Raw genomic sequence first — 22,480 nt, 5'->3', positions numbered from 1 at the left:
CCCAGCAAATCAGACAGCAGCACTTTATCTTGCACAGCACACATTCCACAGGAGACTTATCCTAATTTCCAAGGACTGCTACAAGAATCCAGCTCATGGGATTGATTCTGGAAGGCTGAATGAGCAGCCTTGGGGCCTCAGGGAAAGGACACCACACACTGCCATGTGACACCTGCCACTGTCACCTCTGCTGAAGCCTGGCAATGCTGCCTAGGGCTTGCAGGAGGAACCAAGGGAAAACTTCCAGTCCATCCCTTTAATGCCAGACAAAGGGCAGCAATGAGGGCAAGTGGCTCAGTCAAGTCTGAAGGAAATAATGCACAGAAACCATTTGGATCCATTCTATTCCAGGTATGGAATGGCCACTGACCTGCCATGAGCTTCTTCAGCAGCTTCTGGCTCTTGTTGGAGTCCCGCTGAAGAATGTCCTGCTCTTCTTTAGTGCACACCTGAGCAACAGAAGGAAATTAAGGCTTGAGAAGGAAGGACATCACATGGAAAAGATGCCACAGCTTGACCATTTCAGAGCCCTGGACAACAGTTCAGACTGTTTAAAGTGGCAGTGACAACCCACACCTCCTTCTCTTCCCCACAGACATGGGGAGAAGCCTGGAAGCTCATTCTTTACTAAAGAGAAAAGTAGAGTTTGGTCTCTCCCTGTTCTGTGGGTGGACATGTTGCTGATTGAGCTCAAAGGACAAGAGATGAGCTCAGAACTATCCCAAGCAGAACCACAACCCTTAACAGTTTTTCTCTCCTTCTTGGCCACTGGGAGTTAAACTGATCTTTCAAAATAGCAACCAATCTGCTTTAAAACATTTTGCTCTACCCAGTTAAAATTCTCCTCTCACATGGAGAAGAATCTCCTCTGCCATCAATAACTTGTCCCCTTTCTCCAAAAGGTGCCCTTTGAACTGAATCTGGTATCCCAAAGGATCCATATCACACAGGAGTTGAAGGAAAAGCAGGACACTGCTCCTGACAAGGAGATCAGGGCTGTGCCTGGGATGGGGCTGAAGCCTTGCAGAGATTTTGGACACTGCAGAGACACACAGCAGACTGTCAGAAACCAGACAAGCTCCAAAGCCATGTAAATTATGGGGGAAACCTCCTAACAGGTTCTTTCCTTTCCTGATTTAGAACTCTGCAAGAGGAAATTCAATCTGAAGGGCTAATTCAGCCAAATTCTCCAGGTCCAAGCAGGACACAGAATTCACAGAATCAATGGGTTGGAAGAGACCTTAAAGATCATCAAGTCCAACCCATCATCTCAAATAAACCATGACATCAAGTGCCATATCCAGTGTATTTTTAAAGACACCCAGGGATGGTGACTCCACCACCTCCCTGGGCAGGCCATTCCAGAACTTTCTCACTCTTTCAGTAAAAACTTTTTCCTGATATCCAACCTAAATTTCCATTGGTGCAGCTTGAGACTGTGTCCTTTGGTTCTGGAGAAAGAGCCCAAGCCCAGCTGAGCACAGGCACCTTTCAGGGCGTTGCAGAGTGATGAGGGCAGCACTGAATCTCCTTTTCTCCAGGCTGAGCACCCCCAGCTCCCTCAGTTGTTCCTCCCAGGGCTTGTGCTCCAAGCCCCTCACAGTAACTCCCTGGTTACTCACCAGGGCCCCACAGAAGAGGCAGGGCCCAGAGCCCTCCTGCTCACACACAATGCGCCCGCACTCCAGGCAGTTGTTGATGAGTTTGTGCTTCTGGCCCAGGCACTCGCAGGCGTGGCGGCCTGGGATGAGCACGGCCAGCCTGTCCTGCCCCTCCCTGGTGTACAGGCTGACATACTTGGGCTTCTTCTTGCAGGAAATGCTACTGCTGCTGACCCCACTGCTGCTCTCCTGGGCCTGGGAAGGGAAAAAATAAACAAACAAACTGGGCAGCAGAGAGGCAGCACTGACCCCCGGGCAGGCCAGGAGCTCAGACAAGTGTGTTACTCTGCCTCACTGCAATGGAACTTGGACCAGACCCCAGACTGAGCGGAAAGACAAGCTCAGGCCTGCCAGAAAAGCTCCAAGGAATCCAAACAAAGCAAGGACACCAGGATGCACTCGATGTTTGCCACCCATGCCAGCTGGAGCTGGTGGGATTTGGGCAGTGAGTGCTGCTCTCTACAGCCTCACGCCTGTTTAACAGCTCCAAACAGCAGCTCAGCTACTCCTGATGCCCCAGGGTTTGGCTTTTCTATATTTCAGATTCTGTTCTGCTTTAGTGTGCAAGTCCAGGCTTCATATTAGGAGACAGTAGGGAGCCACAACAATTCCTGCTCTAGCTGGGGACCCAAGGACAGCTGATCCAGATCTCAGCCCCAAGAGCACAAACAACAAGGGCTGAAGAGAGAAAACAGGAAGGATGGGACTGCATGGGCTGAAACTGTAATTGTTTTAGGCCAATATGCCAATAGAACCAAAACTGGGACTTGATGGGCTGCTGGAGCTGTAACTGTTTTGGTCCAAAATGCAAATGGACCAAACTGATAAAAGTGTGTGTGACCCCATAACCTGTGATCCATTTTGTGGCCATATTGGGTTGTGCTGCCCAAGGTGGATCCATTGAGGCCTCTTAATAAATCCCTACTTTATTCTTTAGCTCAGTCTAAAGAATAAAGTCTCTGTTCTGGGTCAACCCTCACAAGGCATCACTCCCAAGCTCATTTCCAAGAGTTATTTAGACTCCCTGTTTGTAGCTGTGCACCCTGGGCATTCCCAGCCACGCCACCTCCCAGCAGCCTCCCCAAATCCCACCTGGCACAGCCACCTCAGAAGGAGGTTTTCCACACAGGAGGGTTCAAGTACTGAGCTGTAAAACAAATTCTGCTCCTCCCTCTGTGATCTGGCCTCAGTGATTTCATCTGAGTTTCAATCTGGTTTAGTGACAAGCAGATGCAGCATTTCCAGTCCTCCCAGTAAGGTCCAACTGGTTTTAGTGCCACTGCCACATTCACTGCCACCATAAAATACCCAAAAGAAGATAGATCTGCCAAAGTCCTTTTTCTCACTTTTTTTTAAATTTTAATTAAGTTAGAAGGTAACTACAAGGAAATGGAACATCACTGTCCATTTTTAACCCACCAATTCAAAAATCTTGTGGTTTATCCTATAAACACTTTTACAAAATACTTTCAGCCTTTGCAGCCTCCCTGCTCCAAAAAGTTCAATTTAAAAACATGAATTTAAGTTCTACTCCTTACTCAGGAATTGCAGTATTTCTCAGGTTTTGGTGTTTCTATGCTCTTATTCCACAGTTTCTTTCTGAAGTGTTTCAGTTTCTAATTAAAGCTTCAATCAGTGTGAGATAGTTTAAATACAGTAGGAAAGGATGTTCTAACCACTTGGTGGCTTCAATTCCCCACCCTCACATCTGATTTAAAGAAATCCCTTTTATTCCTAATTACAGCCTCAACTTCCTGCACCTGCTCTCTCTTCTCAGGTTTTCTAGGGGAGAAAAATCCATGCTGGCATATTTGCTACTTGATTATTTTATCCCATTACAGACACAAACAGACACAACCCTTCTCCCCAGCCTGGACATCATAGAAACATGGAAATGGTTAGGTTGGAAAAGCTCTCCAAGATCAGAGACCCATCATTAACTCGCTCTCCTTTCCTCTCTCTCCCTCTCCTTCCCTTTTCTCCACCCTCTCTCCCTCCCCAAGTGCCACATCCACATGGTTTTTGAACCTTCCAGTGATGAACCGTCCACCACTGTCCTAGATAGGCCATTCAAGTATCTGACCATGGTTTCCATGAATTTTTTCCCCTAATATCCAACCTAAACCTCTCCTGGCACAGCTTGAAGCCATTTCCTCTCATCCTGTCCCTGTTTCCTGGGAGCAGATGCCAACCCCCATCCAGTTCCACCCTCCTGTCAGGAGTTGTGCAGAGCCACAAGGTCCTCCCTGAGCCTCCTTTTCTCCAGGCTGAGCCCTCCCAGCTCCCTCAGCTGCTCCTGGTGCTCCAGACCCTTCCCTGGACACACTCCAGCCCCTCACTGCCTTTCTTGTGAGGAGCCCAAAACTGACCCCAGGATTTGAGGTGTGGCCTGAGCAGTGCCCACCTGGGCACCCCAATGTCCCAGACTTTCATTTCCACCTTCCTCAGTGTCTGACACCCTCTTTCCCCAGGCAAGCCTTTCCAGTGCCCTCCTGGCCCGACACTCACCTTGGCCAGGTCCAGGGGGGTTTTCACCTCCTCCCCATGAGCACTGGGCTCGGGCTGTGCCGGGGTCTCCTGCCTGTTCCTCCCTTTGCGCTTCCCCTTCTTGCCCTGCTCCCGCAGCACCTCCAGAGCCTCTGCAGTGGGAGAAGCACAGACACAGGAGCAACACTCAGATCACCCCAAAGCTTCTCCTCTCCAGGCTGAACAACCCCAATTCTCCACAGCCTCTCCTCCCAGCTGAGCTGCTCCATCCTCTGAGTGTTCTGGTGCCTCCTCTGGCCTCACTCCAACAGCTCCATGGCCTTCCCGTGTTCGATTGCTCTCATCATCATGAAGCAGATCAAATCTGATGGAGCTGGAGCTCACCAGGCTGTGCAGGGATGGGAGGTGCACAGAAAGAGCTTGGCCTCAGTGGTGCCTCCCACCCTGCTGGGAACCTCAGGAAAGAGCAACACTGGGGATTGAGGAACAACCAAACTGCTTTTGCCTCTAATAAAACAAGCAAGAGGATGAGTAAGTGCCAGCAGAAGAAAGATGTCCCTGGACTCTACTTCATGACTGAAAACGTGTAGCAGCAGCTCTCTGGCCACAGACTTTCCCAGAAAAATCCTAGGAAGCTGTGGGAAACTTAAAGGAAAAAAAATTCAAACCATTATTATCTCTCTTTCTGTAACCCCTGTTTATAGATATGGTTCTATATATAGTTCTCTAGAGTGTGTTACTGATAGCCACCAATAAATGTGTGAGAGGTTTTCACTTTGAGACCAACCAGGTCTTAGGTCCAGCATTGTTTCTATAAGAACTGTAGATTTCTAATAATAAAGTGTCTTTCATGCCTTCTTGTGAAAAATGTGTCTCTTATGATTGGTTTTTTGCAAATATTAAAATGAATATTATATGTGTTAGAAAGTTATGCTGTATTAATTCTGTGTGTTAAATATAGTTTTAGGTTATAGAAAATGTTAAAATAGAAACTATGCTATGTAGGATGCTTTTTTTTTTTGTAAAGAAAGGACCCACAGTGAGATAGCAGCCACAGGACAACTAAATCTTTCAGAGAAAGAGAATTTATTGCTCCATTATCAGAAGAAATGAACTTCTTCCTGCCTCGAGGGTGCTGTCAGGATTCAGAGGAAGAAGCTGACACTGACCAGACAGAATCCTGTGTTTGAATGGAATTTATGCATCATGTATGAGGTGTATGAATATGCAACAGGCTGTTGTTTTTAAGGGTTAATCCTCTGTTAAGGTGGGTCCTTTTTTGGGTTTGTGCTGCCCAGAAAAGGTACCCAGACTGTCCATAACTCTTTGTCTCTATTGTCTCATATTGTCCTAATTCAAATTGTCCAAATTGTCATTGCTTTAATCATATTACTATTTTTATAACCATTCTATTACTAGTAAACTTTTAAAATTTTAAAAACAACTGACTGGTGTTTTTCACACTTCTGGATCACGAAGTCAATGCTCATTATTACCTGGCTGGGGGCCTGCTACCACAAAAACGGGCTTGAAACTGCCCCAAATCAGGGATGGGATGTATCCATACAGGGATTCGTGGCATGGAATTGTTTGTAAGCACAACAACCGGGTTTATCTGGGAGTTTCCCTCTCTGCAGCACTCACCGTCCTTTTTCCGGTAGGCCGGGAAGGGCTCGGAGGGCAGCTGGGCAGATTTCCTCCACCGGCTCAGCAGCTCTTCCACAAACCAGCTCTTCTTCCCGTCCGTGCCCTGAACAAGGTCCACAACGTACTCCCGGATCTCCTCCTCGTTCGTGATGGACAAGATGTACCTAAAACGGGCCGGGGTGGATAAACATGGGTGAGGGAGAGGATGGTCCGCGCCCTCATGGCACAGGTGGGACATTTATCTTTCCTTTTCCATCAGGTCTCTGTGGTAAGGCCATGGCAGGAGGTGGAACGATGTCACCTTCAAGATCCCTCCCGACTAAGAGCAATCTGGGATTCTGTCACCTCACATCCCACCTCCCGCCACCTCTCCCCGAATCTCCACCCGAGCCACAATCGCGGGCAAACTCCCGGCAGCTGCTCTGGCACACCGTGTTTCCTCCGAGGAGCCCCTCTCAGAGGGCAGGAGGGCCCCGTCCGACCTCGGCCCCGCTCACCTCACCACGTCCTCGCCCACGTCCAGCCCGAAGTCCCCGCGCAGGTGTTGGACGCACCAGGCCAGGAGCGCGCTGGGCGCCGCCATCTTCCGCGGGGGACGGGAAACGCCGCCGCACCGTCCGGCATCCTCCCCTTCCTTTCCCTTCCCCCCGGGAACGCGGCCGCGGAGCTACCGTTCCGGGACCGGTTCATTCAAACCGGGAATGGCTTGGGTTGGATGGAACCGTAAATCCCCATCTCATTCCATTCCATTCCATCTCATTCCATTCCATTCCATTCCAACCCCGCGCTACGGGCAGCGACACCTCCCGCTAGACCACGTTATTCCAAGCCCCGTTCAGCGCGGCTTTAAACACTTCCAGAGCTGGGACGGCCACAGACGCTCTGTACAACCCGTGCCAGCGCCTCGCCCCCCTCGCAGGGAATTTCTCCCCAACATCCCGCCCAGGCAGAGGAGAGCGGGAAGGGCAGCGGGACGGGGCGGCCCCGCGCTCCATTGGCGGGCTGCGGCCAATGGCGCTGCCGGGGCGGGGCCGGGCCGGGCCGGGCCGTGCCGGGCAGGGATGGCGCGGACCAAGGTGGATCAGCGTGGTCGTGCCTTCCGCAAGGGTGCGGGAACGGAACGGGACGGGCTCAGGGCGGTTCCGAGCGGGACGGGGACAGGGATGGAACGGGCTGAGGGGCGGGAAGGGAACGGGACGGGCTCAGGGGGATTCTGAGCGGGAAGAGAACGGAACGTGACGGGCAGGGGAGGGCTGAGGGGGTTCCGAGCGGGCCGGGACGGGCAGGGCTGGAGGGGGTTCCGAGCGGGAAGGGAACGGGCAGGGCAGGGCTCAAGGGGGATTCCGAACGTGACGGGCAGGGCAGGGCTGAGGGGGGTTCCGAGCGGGAACGGGACGGGTAGGGCTGAGGGGGGTTCCGAGCAGGAACGGGACGAGCAGGGCTGAGGGAGCGGGAAGGGAACGGGCAGGACAGGGCTCAGGGGGATTCCAAGCAGGAGAGGAAAGGAGGAACGGGCATGCTGAGGGGGTTCCGAGCGGGACGGGCAGGAGAGGCTCAGGGGGGTTCCTTGCGAGAACGGGACGGGCAGGGCTGAGGGAGCGGGAAGGGAACGGGCCGGGCAGAGCTGAGGGGGTTCCGAGCGGAACGTGGCGGGCAAGGCACGGAAGGGCTCAGGGGGTTCCGAGCGCCGCTGCTGAGCCCCGCTGTCCCTTTCCCCGCAGTGTTGGTCGCCCGCGCTCCCCGCAAGGCGCTGGGCTCCGGCAGCAGCGGCAGCAGCGTCAGCGCGGGGCCGGCGCTGCCAAGTCGGAGAGGTGAGCGTGGCCCCTTCTCCTCCCTCCCTCGCTTTTCCCTTTCCTTCCTTCACTCTTTCCCTCTCTCCCTCGCTACTGTGAAAAACGCCAACCACTTGTTGTTAAAATTTTAAAAGTTTAATAGTAATAAAATGGTTGTGAAGATAGTAATATAATTAGAGTAATAAAAATTTGGACAAGTACGATTTAGGACAATACAAGACAATAAGAGCAAAGAGTTGCAGACAGTCCGGATACCTTATTCTGGGCAAAATAAGCCCAAAAAAGATACATGTTAACAGAGGATTAACCCTTAAAAGCAACAGCCTGTTGCATATTCATACGCCTCATACATGATGCATAAATTCGACTCAAACAAAGGATTCTCAGTGTCAGCTTCTTCCTCTGAATCCTAACGGCATCTTCAGGGCTGAGTGAGGTGGAAGAACTCCATAAGAGAGCAATAAATCCTTTTTCTCTGAAAGATTCTGGTGTCCTGTGGCTGCTCTCTCAGTGCAAATCCCCTCTTTAAAAAAGTACCTTACAATAGTTTCTATTGTAACATTATGTTATAGCCTAAAACTATATTTAACACCCTACTTAAGAAAATTAACGCAGCATAACTTTCTAACATCATACATGTAATATTTGCAAGAAGCCAATCATAAAATACACATATTTCACGCTACGTTCTTTCTTCTTTTCTTCCCTCCCTCCTCCTCCTCTCTCTCCTTCCTTCCTCCCTCCCTCCCTCCCGTCCTGCCCTGCCCAGGCTGACCCGGCGCTCCCCGCAGGTGAGCGGCGCCCCGTGGGGCTGAACCGGGTGTGTGTGAGGCCGGTGCCCGCCTGGCAAAGGGGCATCAGTGACTTCCTGCAGCTGCCATCCAAGGAGAGCCGCGCATCCGACGGAGACACGCCCGGGACCAGCGGCCTGGAGTGGGTACTGGGGCAAGGGGAGGTGTGCAAACCCAGGGAATATTTCTGTGTCTACTCTGGGGTGCCCTGACCCCCAGGGAGCACTGACTTTGACCCTCATTCATGGAGAAAGTTCCCCAGACTTCAAGATAAACTAGAATCTACAAAAGTGTGAAACATAGAGAGCAGCATAGGTGTGTCACTTGGTGAGGAATTGAGGTTTTGGGATTTTTAGTGTGTTGTGGGTGGAAGCAAGATGGAGGGCACAGGGTGTCATCCTGGGTTTCTTATTCATACTTCTTCATGGGTTATGGTGGCATTTTGTAATTGGGCAGAAAAGTCCCCATTGCAGCTCTGTGGGATCAGTTATTGGGTTAAAAGGGAAAATAATCCAGGTGTCAGTTCTTCATTGGATAGTTTAGTCTTAAAAGACCTTGTAAAATGAGATTGTTGGCCATTTTGTGCCTTCTAATGAAAAGCTGCTGAACTCACAGCAGTGAGACTGTTTTAGTGATAAGAAATAATAAATACTTGAGTCTGAACATGAACTACCCTCTCAAGTGCCTTCAGTCCAGACCCAGAGAAACCAACAGCAGGGACCACCACAAGGAAGCAAGCTGTGATTATTTTTTCTCTGTGAAACTCCATTTTTGAAGGGGCATTTTGACAGTGTGTCTCCTGACCTCTGTGTCCTCATGGATGTGATGTTTCTCACCAAATCTGGCAAAGTTTTCAGGGACCTCATCAAGGTTCCTGAAAATGGGTGGAGTAACAGGTAGTTCAGGCAAGTTCTTACTGCTCAGGCATAACTTTGCCAGCACAGTGAAGTTTTGGAGAAGCTTAGGAGAGCACTAACAACTTCCACGTGCCAGGAATTGAATGTAGAAATGAATCTACAGCCTCAGAGATTAACTGTAGGCTGCACTGCTGACTAAAAAGGCAGTAGTATAAAATATTATCTTACTGTTTTCCATAGGGAATTCTGGGTTGGAACTCCATTTTCCCACCAGATATAGGTATTTCCAATCTGTTAGGGGGAGTTTGGAAATACCTATAAGATGCCATAAGAATTGGCCCCAAATTGTCCTGCAGGACAAGCAGACAAAGGCTTTTAAGTGCATCCCACCTGTTGGTGAAACAGAAAACGTTTGCTGTAGGACAGGAAAGCTTTCATCCCTTTAATCTGGAGTTTGCTGGGCTGAACAAGAACAAGGTGGTGGGAAGAGAACATAGGATAAAGGAGCCCCTGTCAGTCCTGATGCCTCAAGGTCCAACTAAGTCATTGGGCTGTGGGAAAAGCCTTTCAAACCAGAGCTGGTTCCTGCTAATGCTTTTGAAATAATTCTCCTTACAGAGCTCGGCCCCTGCCACTGGATCCTGCCGAAGAGAGAGAGTGCTTGGAGGAAGAGTAGATGTGACCTGACCTCGATTTTCATGTTAAAATGCTCCTCCTACTCCAGCTGGGTTTTGTACATTTGCATAGCTCTTTACTTTTTTTTATTACTTCCTTTCAACTTTTGTACGAGCCTTAAAGTCTGAGAGATGGCACAAACACTGGAGAAATTAATTAGTTTTTACTGTTTGGCACTTAATGTTCATTGTAAAGCACTGGTTTAATTTTTATCTTGGTTTGCTTGAGTTCCTCCTGCTTTTGTCTTTCATCTTCTGCCTGCCTTGTGTTTGTGCAGGACTTGCATGATCATGGTTGTTCCGTTACTGCAAAGCAGATCCTCGTTTTTAATAAACTGAAACCACCTGAGCACACACCTGTGCTGTGTCTTTGCTGCAGTAAAAGCTGTTAATGAAGATTTCTTTGTCCAAAAATAAGAAACTGGATTTGGAAAGACACTGGAGAGGTGGGTGGGCAGCTGAAATTTGCTCTGATTAGAGGTGAAGTTTAATTAAAACAAACTGGCTGTTGTAAAGAATCAGAACTCTGAAAGCTGAGGTGGCAATAAATGGCTAAAACTAAATAAATCTTGTTATTGTGGGTGTTTTAACATTGCCACATAACTTTTGGGGAAATTCATAGGAAAAAAGCAAGTGTGGCCTTGTGCTAGCTCTTGGTGTCAGGGGTTCTGCTTCTGCTCTTCCTCAGAAGCTCCCTGAAATTATCATGATATTGTTGAGCAAATGAAAAAGGGAAGTTAGGAGGAGATTAAAATTAAAATTTAAATTTAGCACACCAGGAGAGTTTAGTGGCAACTCTTGTAGGTCAGCCTGCTGGGGAAAGCAGTGAATGCTGTAAAAACCTCTTCCTAAAAGTCTATTGATAAAAAGGAGAATTGTCACAGAAAAGCAGTTCAGGTTTGAATGAGAAGCTGCAATTGATTGCTCCTAAATAGAATTTTTTTTAAGATTATGTAAATTAAGGGGGAAGATCTGAACAAGCCAGACTTTTTTGCCCTAACATGACACAAACCATCATCACAGTGACAGGAGGGGAAGGATGGGAGCTGCTCATCAAGGAGCAATGTTGGGATCTCAGCTGGTCACAGTGACCTGAGAAAAGCTGGAAACTCTCTTTATGCAGCCTGGCGCTTGAAGAAGGAGTCAGGGCTCTTCATTTCTTGGTCTCAAGGTTGTTTATTGTTTCTTATCTATAAAATTCTTTCTCCTGTCCTGCCAAGGTCAGCTCAGCAAGACAGTCCCAGGCACTCTGCCTTCCTCCATTTGTTATTCTACAAACTACATATACAATATTTACAATTACTTCCCAATACCTATCAGCTATATTAGACACTGAGCTTCTACTCTAAACCAATCTGTAAGTGCCACCATCACAGCAGAAGATGGGTGTTGGGAATTTAGCTGCTAGAAAATAGAAAAGTACAAAACCATGGCTAATTCCAAGTCCTGCACCTGTGTTGATAGCATGTCCTTGGGCCTGGCTGTAGTGTGATAACAAACAGAGAAAGAGACATGAGAAAAGAAAGTGTAACCCCTAAGGAATGAAGATGAGTTATTGCTATAGTTTAACCAATAGATTGCTGGCTTACAGGATATTCATAAGCTTATGATTTGCTGTATAAGTGTTTGATGCTTTCTTCAATAAACGGGACCGGACCAGACCTGAAAAGCCTGTGATGAACCAACTGGTGTCCTGGTCCCCTTCCTTCGACAGATGGGGACCAAGAAGAAGAAGGAGAAAGGCTGAACACACCCAGATCCCTCCATCTTGCCTCCCAAACCCCCATTCCAAAAACCCCAAAATCTGCTTTTCCACCCCGTGATAACTTCACTATTATTCTACCTAAGCTGTTGTGGCTTGCTGATCTTCATATAAGGTTGGTAATTTGCTCCACAGGTGATAATCAAACCCACAGGTGTTCTGGGCTCTGTGCCAGGGTCACTGAGCCCCCTAGCAGGGTCTTGGCTGTCCTGGACAGCCAGAGGGATGCTCTGGGTTCCCACAGAGCAATGCTCATGGAGACCTGAACCACAGGTCCTAGAATGGTTTGGGATGGAAGGGACCTCAAAGCTCCTCCCCTGCCATGGGCAGGGACACCTTCCACGAGCCCAGGGTGCTCCAAGCCCTGGCTTTGGACACTTCCAGGGACAGGGCAGCTTCTCTGGGAAATCTCTGCCAGAGCCTCACCATGCTCACAGGAAAAATTCCTTCCCAATATCCCATCTAACCCTGCCCTCTGGCCGTGGGAAACCATTCCCCCTTGTCCTGGCACTCCAGGCCCTTGTAAAAACAATCTCTCTCCATGTTTCTTGCTGCCTCCTTCAGTCACCCCAAAGCTTCTCCTCTCCAGGCTGAACAACCCCAATTCTCCACAGCCTCTCCTCCCAGCTGAGCTGCTCCATCCTCTGAACGTTCTGGTGCCTCCTCTGGCCTCACTCCAACAGCTCCATGGCCTTCCCGTGCTGGATTGCTCTCACACATCATGAAGCAGATAAAATCTGATGGAGCTGGAGCTCACCAGGCTGTGCAGGGATGGGAGGTGCACAGAAAGAGCTTGGCCTCTGTGGTGCCTCCCACCCTGCTGGGAACCTCAGGAAAGAGCAACACTGGGGATTGAGGAGCAACCAAACTGCTTTTGCCTCTAATAAATAAATAAACATGCTCCCTCTGCACAGGTAAAATCCAAATGTTTGCAACAGGACCTGCAGCCTTAAAGCTGAGTTTTCAATAGGAACAAAATGCAGGAGAAGATGTTTATTTGGCTGTTTTCCTGCCCCAATGGGAATACAGGAGGGTGACCTTCATCCCACCCTCCCTGGGGCTGGAGCTGATTTAGCTCCAGCTGTGCCCCTGCTGCTAATCTTTGAGTCTAGAGGGAAACAGGAGCAGCACCCAGCTCTTCTGAAAATAAGGGAAAAAATTAGACAAGGAGAGAATGCTAAAGCTCAGGAGCTCCAGTCAACCCAAAATAAAATTTATAATTAAGACCAGACATGTAAGAGGTTTCCATGTCCAAAAGCTTGCCTGGTTGCGTTTTTGGGGGTTTTTTTCCAGCTACTGTTGCTCCAATAAAAATCTCCTTAGAATGCTGAAGAGAGCTGCCCCTATGCTGACACCTGTGCTGAAGGATTTCCATCAATCTCAAGAAGTGCTTCAATCCGACAATATAATTAATAGTGAAATTTAATGTGGTAAAGAGGGGTCATGCACAGTGCTGAAAATTAATTTACAGATAAATTGTTTGTATCACTATCCTGGGTGTAATGTTACAGCACCTAACAGGTTTTCCCTGTGAAATGGGATTTCCACAGTCTTTGGGCAAGAGGTGTGCTCCAGAGAAACCTCCTAAGGGGAACAATCAGCTGGAAATCCAGTCAGTATTACTTTTATATCTTTAGAGTGGTTCTTACTTCTGAGGTAATTTCTTGTAATTTTAAGGGGTTATGCTATAATAATGATATTTTCGTTAAATCCATATGAACACCACAACTCATTGACAGCCTCTGCCAGGGCCTAAAGGGGCTCCAGGAGAGCTGGAGAGGGACTGGGGACAAGGAATGGAGGGACAGCACCCAGGGAATGGCTCCCACTGCCAGAGGGCAGGGATGGGATATTGGGAAGGAATTCATCCCTGTGAGGGTGGGCAGGCCCTGGCACAGCGTGCCCAGTGCAGCTGTGGCTGCCAAGGCCAAGTTTGATGGTGCTTAGAGCACCCAGGAAGAGTGGAAAGTGTTCCAGGGGGATGGATTGAGAGGAATTCGAGGACATTTTCCAACCCAATCCAGTCCGTGGCTGCGCCACTTTCAAACACTTTGAAACGCTTTTCAGTACCCCGGGCTGACCGTAGATGTCAGCAGCAGCTTCGGCTACAAACGCCGGGCTGTGCCAGCGACCAGACAAGGCTCCTCCTGCCTCGGACCCGTTTATTTAGGAAACGTGAAGAGAATATATAAATGTATGGACGGGAGACTGGAATTGCTCATTTCCTGAGCCTGTGCTATCTTGCCAGGTAAGGAAATGGCTCCAGCAAAATCACCCTCCATGTCACCAGCTGAATCCCTGCGGCTTCCTCGAACCCAGCGGTGTGCAGGGTCAGGGATGGGCAACCCACTCCCCCCAGCAGCTTCATTTCCATCCTCACACATAGAATTTTCTTCCAATAGTCCAAATAATGATTTATCTGACCCCTGACCTTGAGAACAGCACGGCCCTGAGAGCACTAATGAGCAATAAACTGCTCTCAGCTGAGCCTGCTATTCACTCCTGAAGGTCCAGGAGCTCCTTTTGACCCCGGCTGGGGCACCCACACCTTTCCCCAGGGGATGCTGGATGTACCCACATCACAAATGAGAGCTCAGGGGGTCACTGCTGGCACAACGGGGCATGTGGTTCAGCAGGAGCTGTTGGATGCTCCAAAAACAGCTGCAAAGTGAGCAAACAAAGGAGAAGAGATGGAAGTGTTTAGGAAATAATAATTCCCGAGGGCCTAATATATTGAATTTTAAACCTTACTGGGCAAAATGATCTTTGTTTGGGCAAGAGACAGTGATGGAACAGACTCCATCCCATCTCATCCCCATAGCCTAAGGCTTTTTCTCACAGGGATAATCACAAACTGCTGCTGCTCCAGAGCACTTTTGAGCTTTTCCTTGCAGGCCCCTTCTCCCCTGAACAGGCCAGACAGCCCATTTCAGTTGGATTTAGCTGGAAGGAAGGAAGGAAGGATCCCCTGCTGCTGTCCTGCTCAGGGGGGCAGCTGCTCGGCGGGGACAGCAGATGTCTGGGCCATGGGGACACAGACAGAGGGGAGGGGAGCAGGGCCATCAGCTGTCAGGCTGCCGACCTCGTACCCTGCCGTGGGAAATCCACTGCCAAATCTCAGCGATCTCATCCCCACATGAGGGAGTTTCATAATTTTTTTTTTTTCTGATTTTCAAGGCTTTTTCTGTTACCAGACCGTGTCCAATTTATAGCCATGATTGTTGACTTCCCATCTCTGGAGTGCAACCTCCCTGCTGGGGACACTGTGCTGTAGAGTTCAGGTGTTGCCTGCTTGTGTTAAGGGAGACACACTCGACTCCTTCTAGAGCTAATTTTGCTAAATTCCAAACCTGTTCATGTATATTCCTGCTGTGGATTGAGTATTTACAGGGCTGTTTCTACGGGAAGAGAGACAAGTGAGACCTCAGTACCCCTCTGCTCTCACCTCTCTGCCAAAACATGCGCTTTAAAGCTTTGTCTCCCCTTTAACTTGCTTTTTTCCCCTTGGGACGTTTCTCAGAAGGATATGAGGTCTGTGTCTGCAGGGTCCCCCTGCCCACGCTGGGGCGGTGCCTCCCTGTGCCTGATGCTCAACAGGAGCTTCATTGTCCTCGCCTGTGCTGGGACAAAGGGGGATTGTCCTGCCCACCACGAGCTGCTCCATCCCGACCAGAGATGCAGGAAGAAAAGCAGGATGTTTCCCTTCTCTGCATGATAAGGTGCTTGGGAATCAGGCTGGAATCTCACCTGTCTGGGCTGAGGATGAGGAGGCAAGGAACTTCCACTGGGATGCTCCTCACTCACCCCAAACGTTTTTGGGTCAATTTTGACCCCCCCTTTATTCAACACACAGGCTGGTGTTCAGATAAACTCCCAAGGGATTATCACGGGGCTAATGAGAATCCACACATTTAATAGGACTTAGCAGAAGAACTGCTCGGACTAAAATTGATGATAAATCATTTTTTTCAGAATTAAAATGCTCCTTGGGAGTGCCCAGAGGGTTCAGAGCAGAAAAAAAAATGGGAGCTGAATTGCAAAAAATGCCTCTCTCTTTGATCAAAGGTATTGTCAATATTGTGATATCCACATTATTATTATTTTGCACAGAAAATAGCACAAAGAATGAGAAAATAAGCTCATTTTGGAGCAGAGGTTCAGGGTAGGGTTTGACAGGATGCTGCCAGGACAGGCTTTTCAGGTGCCTGGATTGAGACATTCTGCTTTTGATATTGACAAATTAAAAGGTTTAATCAGAAATATTAAGCCTTTATTAAACCTATACTGAGTCAGCCAAGTGTGTATAGCTCTGAAAAGAGAAAGCAAAAACCTAAAGTGAAATGTCCATTTTTATTATAACTGGTCTTTGTTTTCTGGTTAACTACAGCATCAGGGAAAAATTTCTAAGCTCAGCCTCAGGATTATGAAGTAGTAGGGGAAATGGATAATTTTAATGCTTAAATTCTGGATCTGCACACATTTTCCAAATAAACCTTTGCTTTACCCTTGGTGGGGCCCATATGCTGGCAAGCTGTTATGTGTGTGGCTGGATAATGGGATTGTCCCAGGCTGGAGGCCTGCACACCAGGGAGGAAGGTTTTCCTCACGGTGTTTTTAACCATTTTCAAGGCATGAGCAACCTGGTTGGGTGGAAGGTGTCACAGCCCATGGCAGGGAGGGAATAAGATGGGCTTTAAGGTCCCTTCCAACCCAAAGCAGTCTGTGATTCCAAGATTCTACGAATATATCAGTTTAAATGCCAAGTTCTTCACCAGAATCAGCTTGGCAGCATCTAGGTGACACCAGTGGCTTTCTGCTCCTCTCCCACAGATTCAAGGAATGGTTTGGGTTGGCAGGGATCACCCCAGTGGGTGCTGAAGCCTGGAGGATGCTGAGCCCTAATGGGGTGCTGAGCTGAGCCATGGCTGATGCTGAGCACCAGAGGATGCAGAGCTCTATTGGACGCTGAGCCAGGTTGGTACTGAGCCACAGAGGATGCAGAGCTCCATTGGGTGCTGAGCCCAGCTTTGTGCTGAGAACCAATGGAGTGCCAAGCTGAGCCCTGGAGGGTGCTGAGCCCCAGAAGATGCAGAGCCCCACTGGGTGCTGAGCCCAGCTTTGTGCTGAGCCCTGGAGGATGCTGAGTTCCAGTGGAGTGTCATGCTGAGCCCGGTAGGTGCTGAGCCCTGAAGGATGCTGAGTTCTAGAGGATGCAAAGCCCCACTGGGTGCTGAGCCCGGTTGCTGCTGAGTCCCGAAAGGTGCTGAGCCCCGGCTGAGGCAGAGCCCCAGAGGAAGCAGAGCCCCATTGGGTGCTGAGCCCAGCTTTGTGCTGAGCTCCAGTGGGTGCTGAGCCCCAGAGGATGCTGAGTCCCATCGGAGGGCCAAGCTGAGCCCTGGAGGATGCTGACCCCCGGTTGTTACAGAACCCCGGCGGGTGCTGAGCCCCGGTTGATGCTGGCCCCCGGCTGATACAGAACCCCGGCGGGTACTGAGTCCTGGAGGGTGCTGAGCCCGGCTGCTGCTGAGCCCGGCCGGCAGCGGAGCCCCCGTGGCCGCGGTCCCGCCGCGCTTCCCGCCCGCCGCTTCCTCCTGGCAACGCCACGCGGTTTCCAGGGCCGGCGGTGCCCCGGAAGCGGCGCGGGCGCGGCGCGGCCATAGGGCGGAGCCGCGCGGGGCGGTGCCGGCGCCGAGCGCTGCCGGGTCGGGCTGTGGCCGTCGAGTGCCGTGAGGGAGGAGCTGCGGCGGGCGCGGGGAGAGCAGCGGCGGCTCCGGCCCGGCCCAGCCCGGCCCGGCCCGCCCGGGGAGCGCAGCGCCGGCGGAGCAGGTACGGCCGCGGGGCGCGGGCGGCGGGGCCCGGGCGGGGGGCGGTGCTCGCGGCCCGCCCGCCGCGGAGCCTCCGCCGGGCTCGGCGCTGCCGGTGCGGCGGGAGCGGCTCCGGCCGGGCGGGCGGGCGGGCGGAGGAGCCGCCGTGGGGCCGCCCTAGGGAGCCCCGGGCGGGGCGGCGGGCGGGGGTCGCGGCTCCGCCGGGGTGTGGGCGAGGGGAGCGGGGCGGGCTCGGGGCGCCGGGCTGGTGCTGCCGGCGGGGCGGAGCGGCGGGATTGGATCGGCAGCCCGAGCTGAGGGGCTGTCCCGGGAGAGCCGGGCACGGACCTGCCCGGGGAGGAACGGGAGGTGCCACCTTCCTCCCTGGTGGTGTTCCCGGTGCTCTGTGGAGCTGGAGGTGTATCAGCAACTTATTTGTGTGAAGAAGTTGTGTGTCCCCCCTACGTCTGGGAAGTGTTTCTATGAGGGTTGAGGTTTGTTGTCTTATCCAAATAATGGAGTCGGGATGGTTTGGGTTGGAAAGATCTCAAAGGTCATCTCATTGCAGCCCCTGCCATGGGCAGGGACCCCTTTCACCAGAGCAGGCTGCTCCAAACCACGGCCAGGCTGGCCTTGGACACCTCCAGGGATGGGGCAGCCTCTGCTCCTCAGGAGGGTGACATCTGCCCTTGCAAATGTTTCACTGCTACCAACAGTCCCCTTTAGCCTGTCTCGACAGTGACTTCTCTGTTCCTGGGAAGTCTTCTGAGCAGAGTCCAAGCTCTGTTGAGCTGCCTCCCGTGCCTGACTCGTGTGACATTTTCTACCTTGCTCATTTCTGGGCTCACCGTGACCTGCCTGCAGTCCCCCTGTCACGGGTGTGACCTCAGACTGGACTGGTTTTTTTTTTTACTAGTGACCTAATGCCTGTCAGCTTGTGCAGCCACTCCCCAAGTTCTTCAGGATCTGCTTTTCCTTCTCTCAGCTGCCCAGCTGTGATTTACCCAGACAAACCATCTCCACATCCCTGGTTCTCTGCTGTGCTGGTAACTCAGTCCCTCTTGGGAGAGGATGATGGGTGAACTGGGAATCACGAGCTTTGTTCCTATTGAGAAGCTCTTATCAAATATTAGCAGCACTTTCCCACAGACACATTCCAAAAAACACAAAGAGTGCCTTTGAATTATGAATTATTTGCAGAGATTCAGGCTGCAGAATTCCTCAGTGCTTGCCAGTGGCTCAAGTTTTAGAAGTGCCACCTGGGTGGTGGAGTGTTACTGATGAGAGAGTTTGGGTTTCATGGCATTGCTGTTGAAGAGGGATGCACACCATGGTTATTTCCACGTGAAGCTGGGCTCACACTGGAGCTCCTGGAGCCAGGGATGAGCTGGAGGTGCTGCCAGTGATAAATACCAGCAGGAGTTCTGTTCAGGGAAGGTGACCGCTGGCAAGGTGTGACCCGATAAGAAAAGAATTTAAACATCATGGTGTGTCATAAAAAAAATCATTATTAGTAAAAACCCATGCGGATGTATTTAGTAATAGGGAGGATGGAGGTGAGGGGTGCCAGGCAGATCTCACTTTCCATGCTGAAGGTCTGGCCGCCGGTGTAGCGGCACCGCTGATGCTCCAGCCTTTTGGCAAAAACCTTGCTGACTCCAGTGAAATCTTAGACTATTGGCCTGATAAAATCAGGCCTTTATGCTCACACCCTGCGTAAGCACCTCGGCTTTTTTCAGATACAAGTGTTTCTTGAAACAGCTCCTGCCCTGAAATCGCATTTTCTGGACTGGGCTGGTGCATTTTGTATTCTTTAGGAGATGCTGGGTGCTGAGGAAGAGGAGTCTCCTCTCTCTGCTTTCCTCTGCAAGTCTATAACTGTGTGTTTTCAACTGCTGGCCAAAAAGTCCTCACAAGTTTGGGCCAGTTTGGGCTCCTTGATGCGTTTTGTGTAAGTTCTGTTTTCTGGACATGAGATCTGGGAACTCACACCAGATTCTCACAATAAATTTATCTGGGATATACCTGCCTGTATTTATGCCAGAGTTGCTTCCTATAAATCAGCTCTTCTCTCTGCTGGTGCTTTCAAAAAGCTTGGCCCAGCTGTTGGCTCCTTATTTTCAAAGCACAGTCACTCTTTTCCAGGTTCTCTTGTTGCTCTCTTTCCTGCTCATGTTTGCAGGGCAGGGAATGGCTCTCTGGGATGCTGTGCCATGCCATGGATAATTCCTTTGTGCTGGTATCCTTCATGGCAGAGATAGGTTGGTGGCTCATAGCATGGCAACAAGCTCACATCCTGTCTCTCTTTCTTTTTGCTTGGATTTTAAAGAGTTTTCCAGTTCATAGCAGTGTTTGTGTGAAGTGCCTCATTCCAGCCCATCTATCCTGCTCTTCCATAGGAGTTTTCATGCTGTTCCCTGGATTGGCAACAGCGTGGTTTGCTGTGCCAGAGTCAGTGATGGAAAATATTCAGGCAGGTTCAGAGCTCCACTCTGAGGGGAGCTGTGAGCTGGGCAAGATCCTGAGTCCATCCTGGTCCACAGCCACTTGCTGCTTTCCCTGCTCCCCTTTTCCAGCCCTTAGGAAGCGATCAACCCCTGTGTATTTTCAGGTTAACAGATGAAATCCTGTGTAATGCCTTAAAAAGTGCTACCAGATGAGACCAGGAATCCATCTGGCCTGGTATCCTGCTCACTGGTAACCAGGAGCAGATGCTTGGGGAGGGGAGAACACAAACACAGCAGATCTAATCCAGGGAAATAGTGCTTTATTTTTCTCTCTCCAGCAGTTCATGACCTCCCTGAGCCAGGTGTCGAATTTAGGAACCTTCACACTGCTCTTCATGATAGTCATGATTTTAGGAAAATACTTTTTCCATTCCTGGCAGCCTCTTGGCTGAATTCTCCTCATATATTTTGACTTTCTGTGGCTCTTCTTGTATCTCATGTCATTTCCAGCTTTCCTTCAGCCTCCTTGAGACAGGTACGGGGTGGGGCACAGGACACCAGAGGACATTGACAGAGGTGCTGGGTTATATTTATGGTATAAAAATATATTTATATTTTTAGAAATATTTTAGGGGTATTTTTCCTATATTATAGTCTCTGTAATTACAAGTGTTGTGCTTATTCATTAGTGATCTTGGAGCCATGGTTTTTTGGTGGAATATTCTGCTGTAGTCCTGCTTTCCCAGGGTTGGTTTGAGTTCAGTCTCTCGTGTCTCCTGAAGTTGATTTTAGGGTGGTTGTTCCTGATGTGCTGCTCTGTGAATTGTATCACCCACTCATATCACGAGATTTTACTGCAATTCCTTGGAGTCATTGCTCTTATTTACTTCTCATCCTGAATTATTCAGAGTAGCAAATGTTGTCATCTTAGTAACACAGCTCAGTGTAAAGCAGAATCCTTTGGTGAGTCCCTCCTGCTGCAGAACGGACCAGTGATACATTTTTCCCCCTCCTTTACCTGTTATTTATGTACATGAAGGGTTTTTCCTTTTATCCTGTAGTTTTCCTCTCCAGAGAGCTTTGATGGAGTATCTTGCTTTTTTTCAATGGAGCATATCAGCTGATTTCCCCCTTGTTGATGTGCTCTGTCCACTGCCAAAGGAAGAAGGAAAAGGAGAAAATAGAACAGCAGCCCCTGACTCCTGAGGCATGGCTTCATTTTGTACAATATAATTATCCCTGCAGCAGTTTAGGCTGGTCTTTAGGCCAGCTCTGGTTTGCCCAGGCTCTGCTGAATGGTTCTGTGAAAGCTGGGCCAGGAGACTTTGGGGTACCAGCTTTAACCAAGGGCACTTCCCCATCTCCTCCTGTGTGACTCTGGGGTAAAGTGAGGCTGTTGCTGTCACCTCATCATCTTTTGCCACCAAAAGCCTGATTTTTGAAGTTTAATTTCAAGCAGGGAGAGAGGAGGTGGCCAAGCTCAACAGAGTTTGTATAAAACACAATTTTAATTTTTGAGAGATGTTGTCCGATGGTTGATTAACACAATAATGGATCGTGTGACTTCTAACCTTTTTTTCCTTACTAAAAGTAATTTTAGTAGTTTAGATTTTGTAATTGTAGATTTTGTTTCCTTCTTGGACATTTAGCCTTGCTGTAGAGACGGGCTGGCTTTGATTATTTGGTCAGATCACACTGTAGGGCTCACACCAATATTCCAACTGCTGTCGAAGGTGAAGGCAGGAATTAATTCAGATGAGATGTTTGGATGAAATTCTTCTCTGTGAGGGTGGGGTGGCCCTGGCACAGAGCAGCTGTGTCTGCCCCATCCCTGGAAGTGTCCAAGGCCAGGCTGGACAGGATTTGGGGCACCCAAAGGCTCTGCTTTTCTGGTTTAAACTTGTAATTCTGATGTACAGGGGATTTCTTGTTGACACAGAAAACTTGAGGTGCTCAAATGGTGGTGTCAGCTTAGGTCCCCTGAATATTTGCTTACTCCTTGTGTTTTTTTAATGTCTAGTGGCTCCTTACTCTCCACTGTGTTTTAAATGAGCTTGCTCTGTCCACTTGCAAACCAGACATTTGAGGTTTTTCCATCATGCTTTTAGACTTACAGCATTTGTGAAGAAACACTGCTGACCCTTGTTTTTTGTCTTTCCATCTGACTTGCACTGTGTTGATTTTTTTTTTCCCCAGCTGTGGATTTTCACATGGCTAATTCTTGTCCCATCTGTAGGAGTTCTTGAGGAGGTGAAGCTCTTATGAATCACCTTCTTTACCACCTTGAAAACCTGGCACAGGTTTTCCAGAGCAGCTGTGGCTGCCCCACCCATGGAAATGTCCAAGGTCAGGCTGGATGGGACCTGGAGCAGCCTGGGATACTGGGAGGTGTCCCTGCCCATGGCAGGGGATGGAATGGGATGGGCTTTAAGATCCTTCCAACCCAAACCATTCTGGGATTCTGTGAAGTGGTAAAATCTCAGAATTTTTGTACCCAGTCCATCTCTATGTTCCACATTAACACCCCCCAGCCCCTGACCTTTGTTTTGTACTTGAG

General features: G+C 49.8%; 3 protein-coding genes across 10 annotated transcripts in view; 2 read left to right on the top strand and 1 right to left on the bottom strand.

Moving 5' to 3' along the window:
• Positions 1–6,526, bottom strand: part of TRIP4 (thyroid hormone receptor interactor 4) — a 47,032-nt gene extending 40,506 nt beyond the window's left edge. For all 3 annotated transcript variants that reach the window (XM_074549693.1, XM_074549692.1, XM_074549694.1), the window contains exons 1-5: positions 6,293–6,526; positions 5,793–5,959; positions 4,170–4,300; positions 1,623–1,856; positions 371–449 (exon numbers count right to left, since the gene is read on the bottom strand). In XM_074549693.1, the coding sequence (XP_074405794.1) occupies positions 371–449; positions 1,623–1,856; positions 4,170–4,300; positions 5,793–5,959; positions 6,293–6,378 (697 nt within the window). In that variant the 5' untranslated portion in view covers positions 6,379–6,526. The remainder of the gene's footprint in view (positions 1–370; positions 450–1,622; positions 1,857–4,169; positions 4,301–5,792; positions 5,960–6,292) is intronic.
• Positions 5,887–10,264, top strand: LOC102068036 (PCNA-associated factor). 4 transcript variants are annotated; one of them, XM_074549698.1, is made up of 4 exons: positions 5,887–6,024; positions 7,517–7,606; positions 8,380–8,521; positions 9,855–10,264. In XM_074549698.1, exons 1-4 carry the CDS (start codon positions 5,985–5,987, stop codon positions 9,910–9,912), a joined length of 330 nt encoding a protein of 109 aa, XP_074405799.1. In that variant the 5' UTR covers positions 5,887–5,984; the 3' UTR covers positions 9,913–10,264. The 4 variants fall into 4 exon arrangements, with proteins under 4 accessions (XP_074405799.1, XP_074405798.1, XP_074405796.1 ...); XM_074549697.1 differs by having other exon boundaries at positions 8,358–8,521; XM_074549695.1 differs by lacking the exon at positions 5,887–6,024 and adding an exon at positions 6,648–6,902 and having other exon boundaries at positions 8,358–8,521.
• A 7,090-nt stretch (positions 10,265–17,354) lies between these two features.
• Positions 17,355–22,480, top strand: part of CSNK1G1 (casein kinase 1 gamma 1) — a 91,681-nt gene continuing 86,555 nt past the window's right edge. For 2 of the 3 annotated variants that reach the window (XM_074549688.1, XM_074549686.1), the window contains exon 1: positions 17,355–17,498. The gene's annotated coding sequence lies outside the window, so the exon portion shown is untranslated. The remainder of the gene's footprint in view (positions 17,499–22,480) is intronic. The other variant, XM_074549687.1, reaches the window with a different exon arrangement.

Source organism: Zonotrichia albicollis, chromosome 11, assembly GCF_047830755.1.
Source record: "Zonotrichia albicollis isolate bZonAlb1 chromosome 11, bZonAlb1.hap1, whole genome shotgun sequence".
NCBI lineage: Eukaryota > Metazoa > Chordata > Aves > Passeriformes > Passerellidae > Zonotrichia > Zonotrichia albicollis.
Note: the sequence above shows the minus strand (reverse complement) of the source record. Positions and strands in the feature narration are given on the sequence as shown.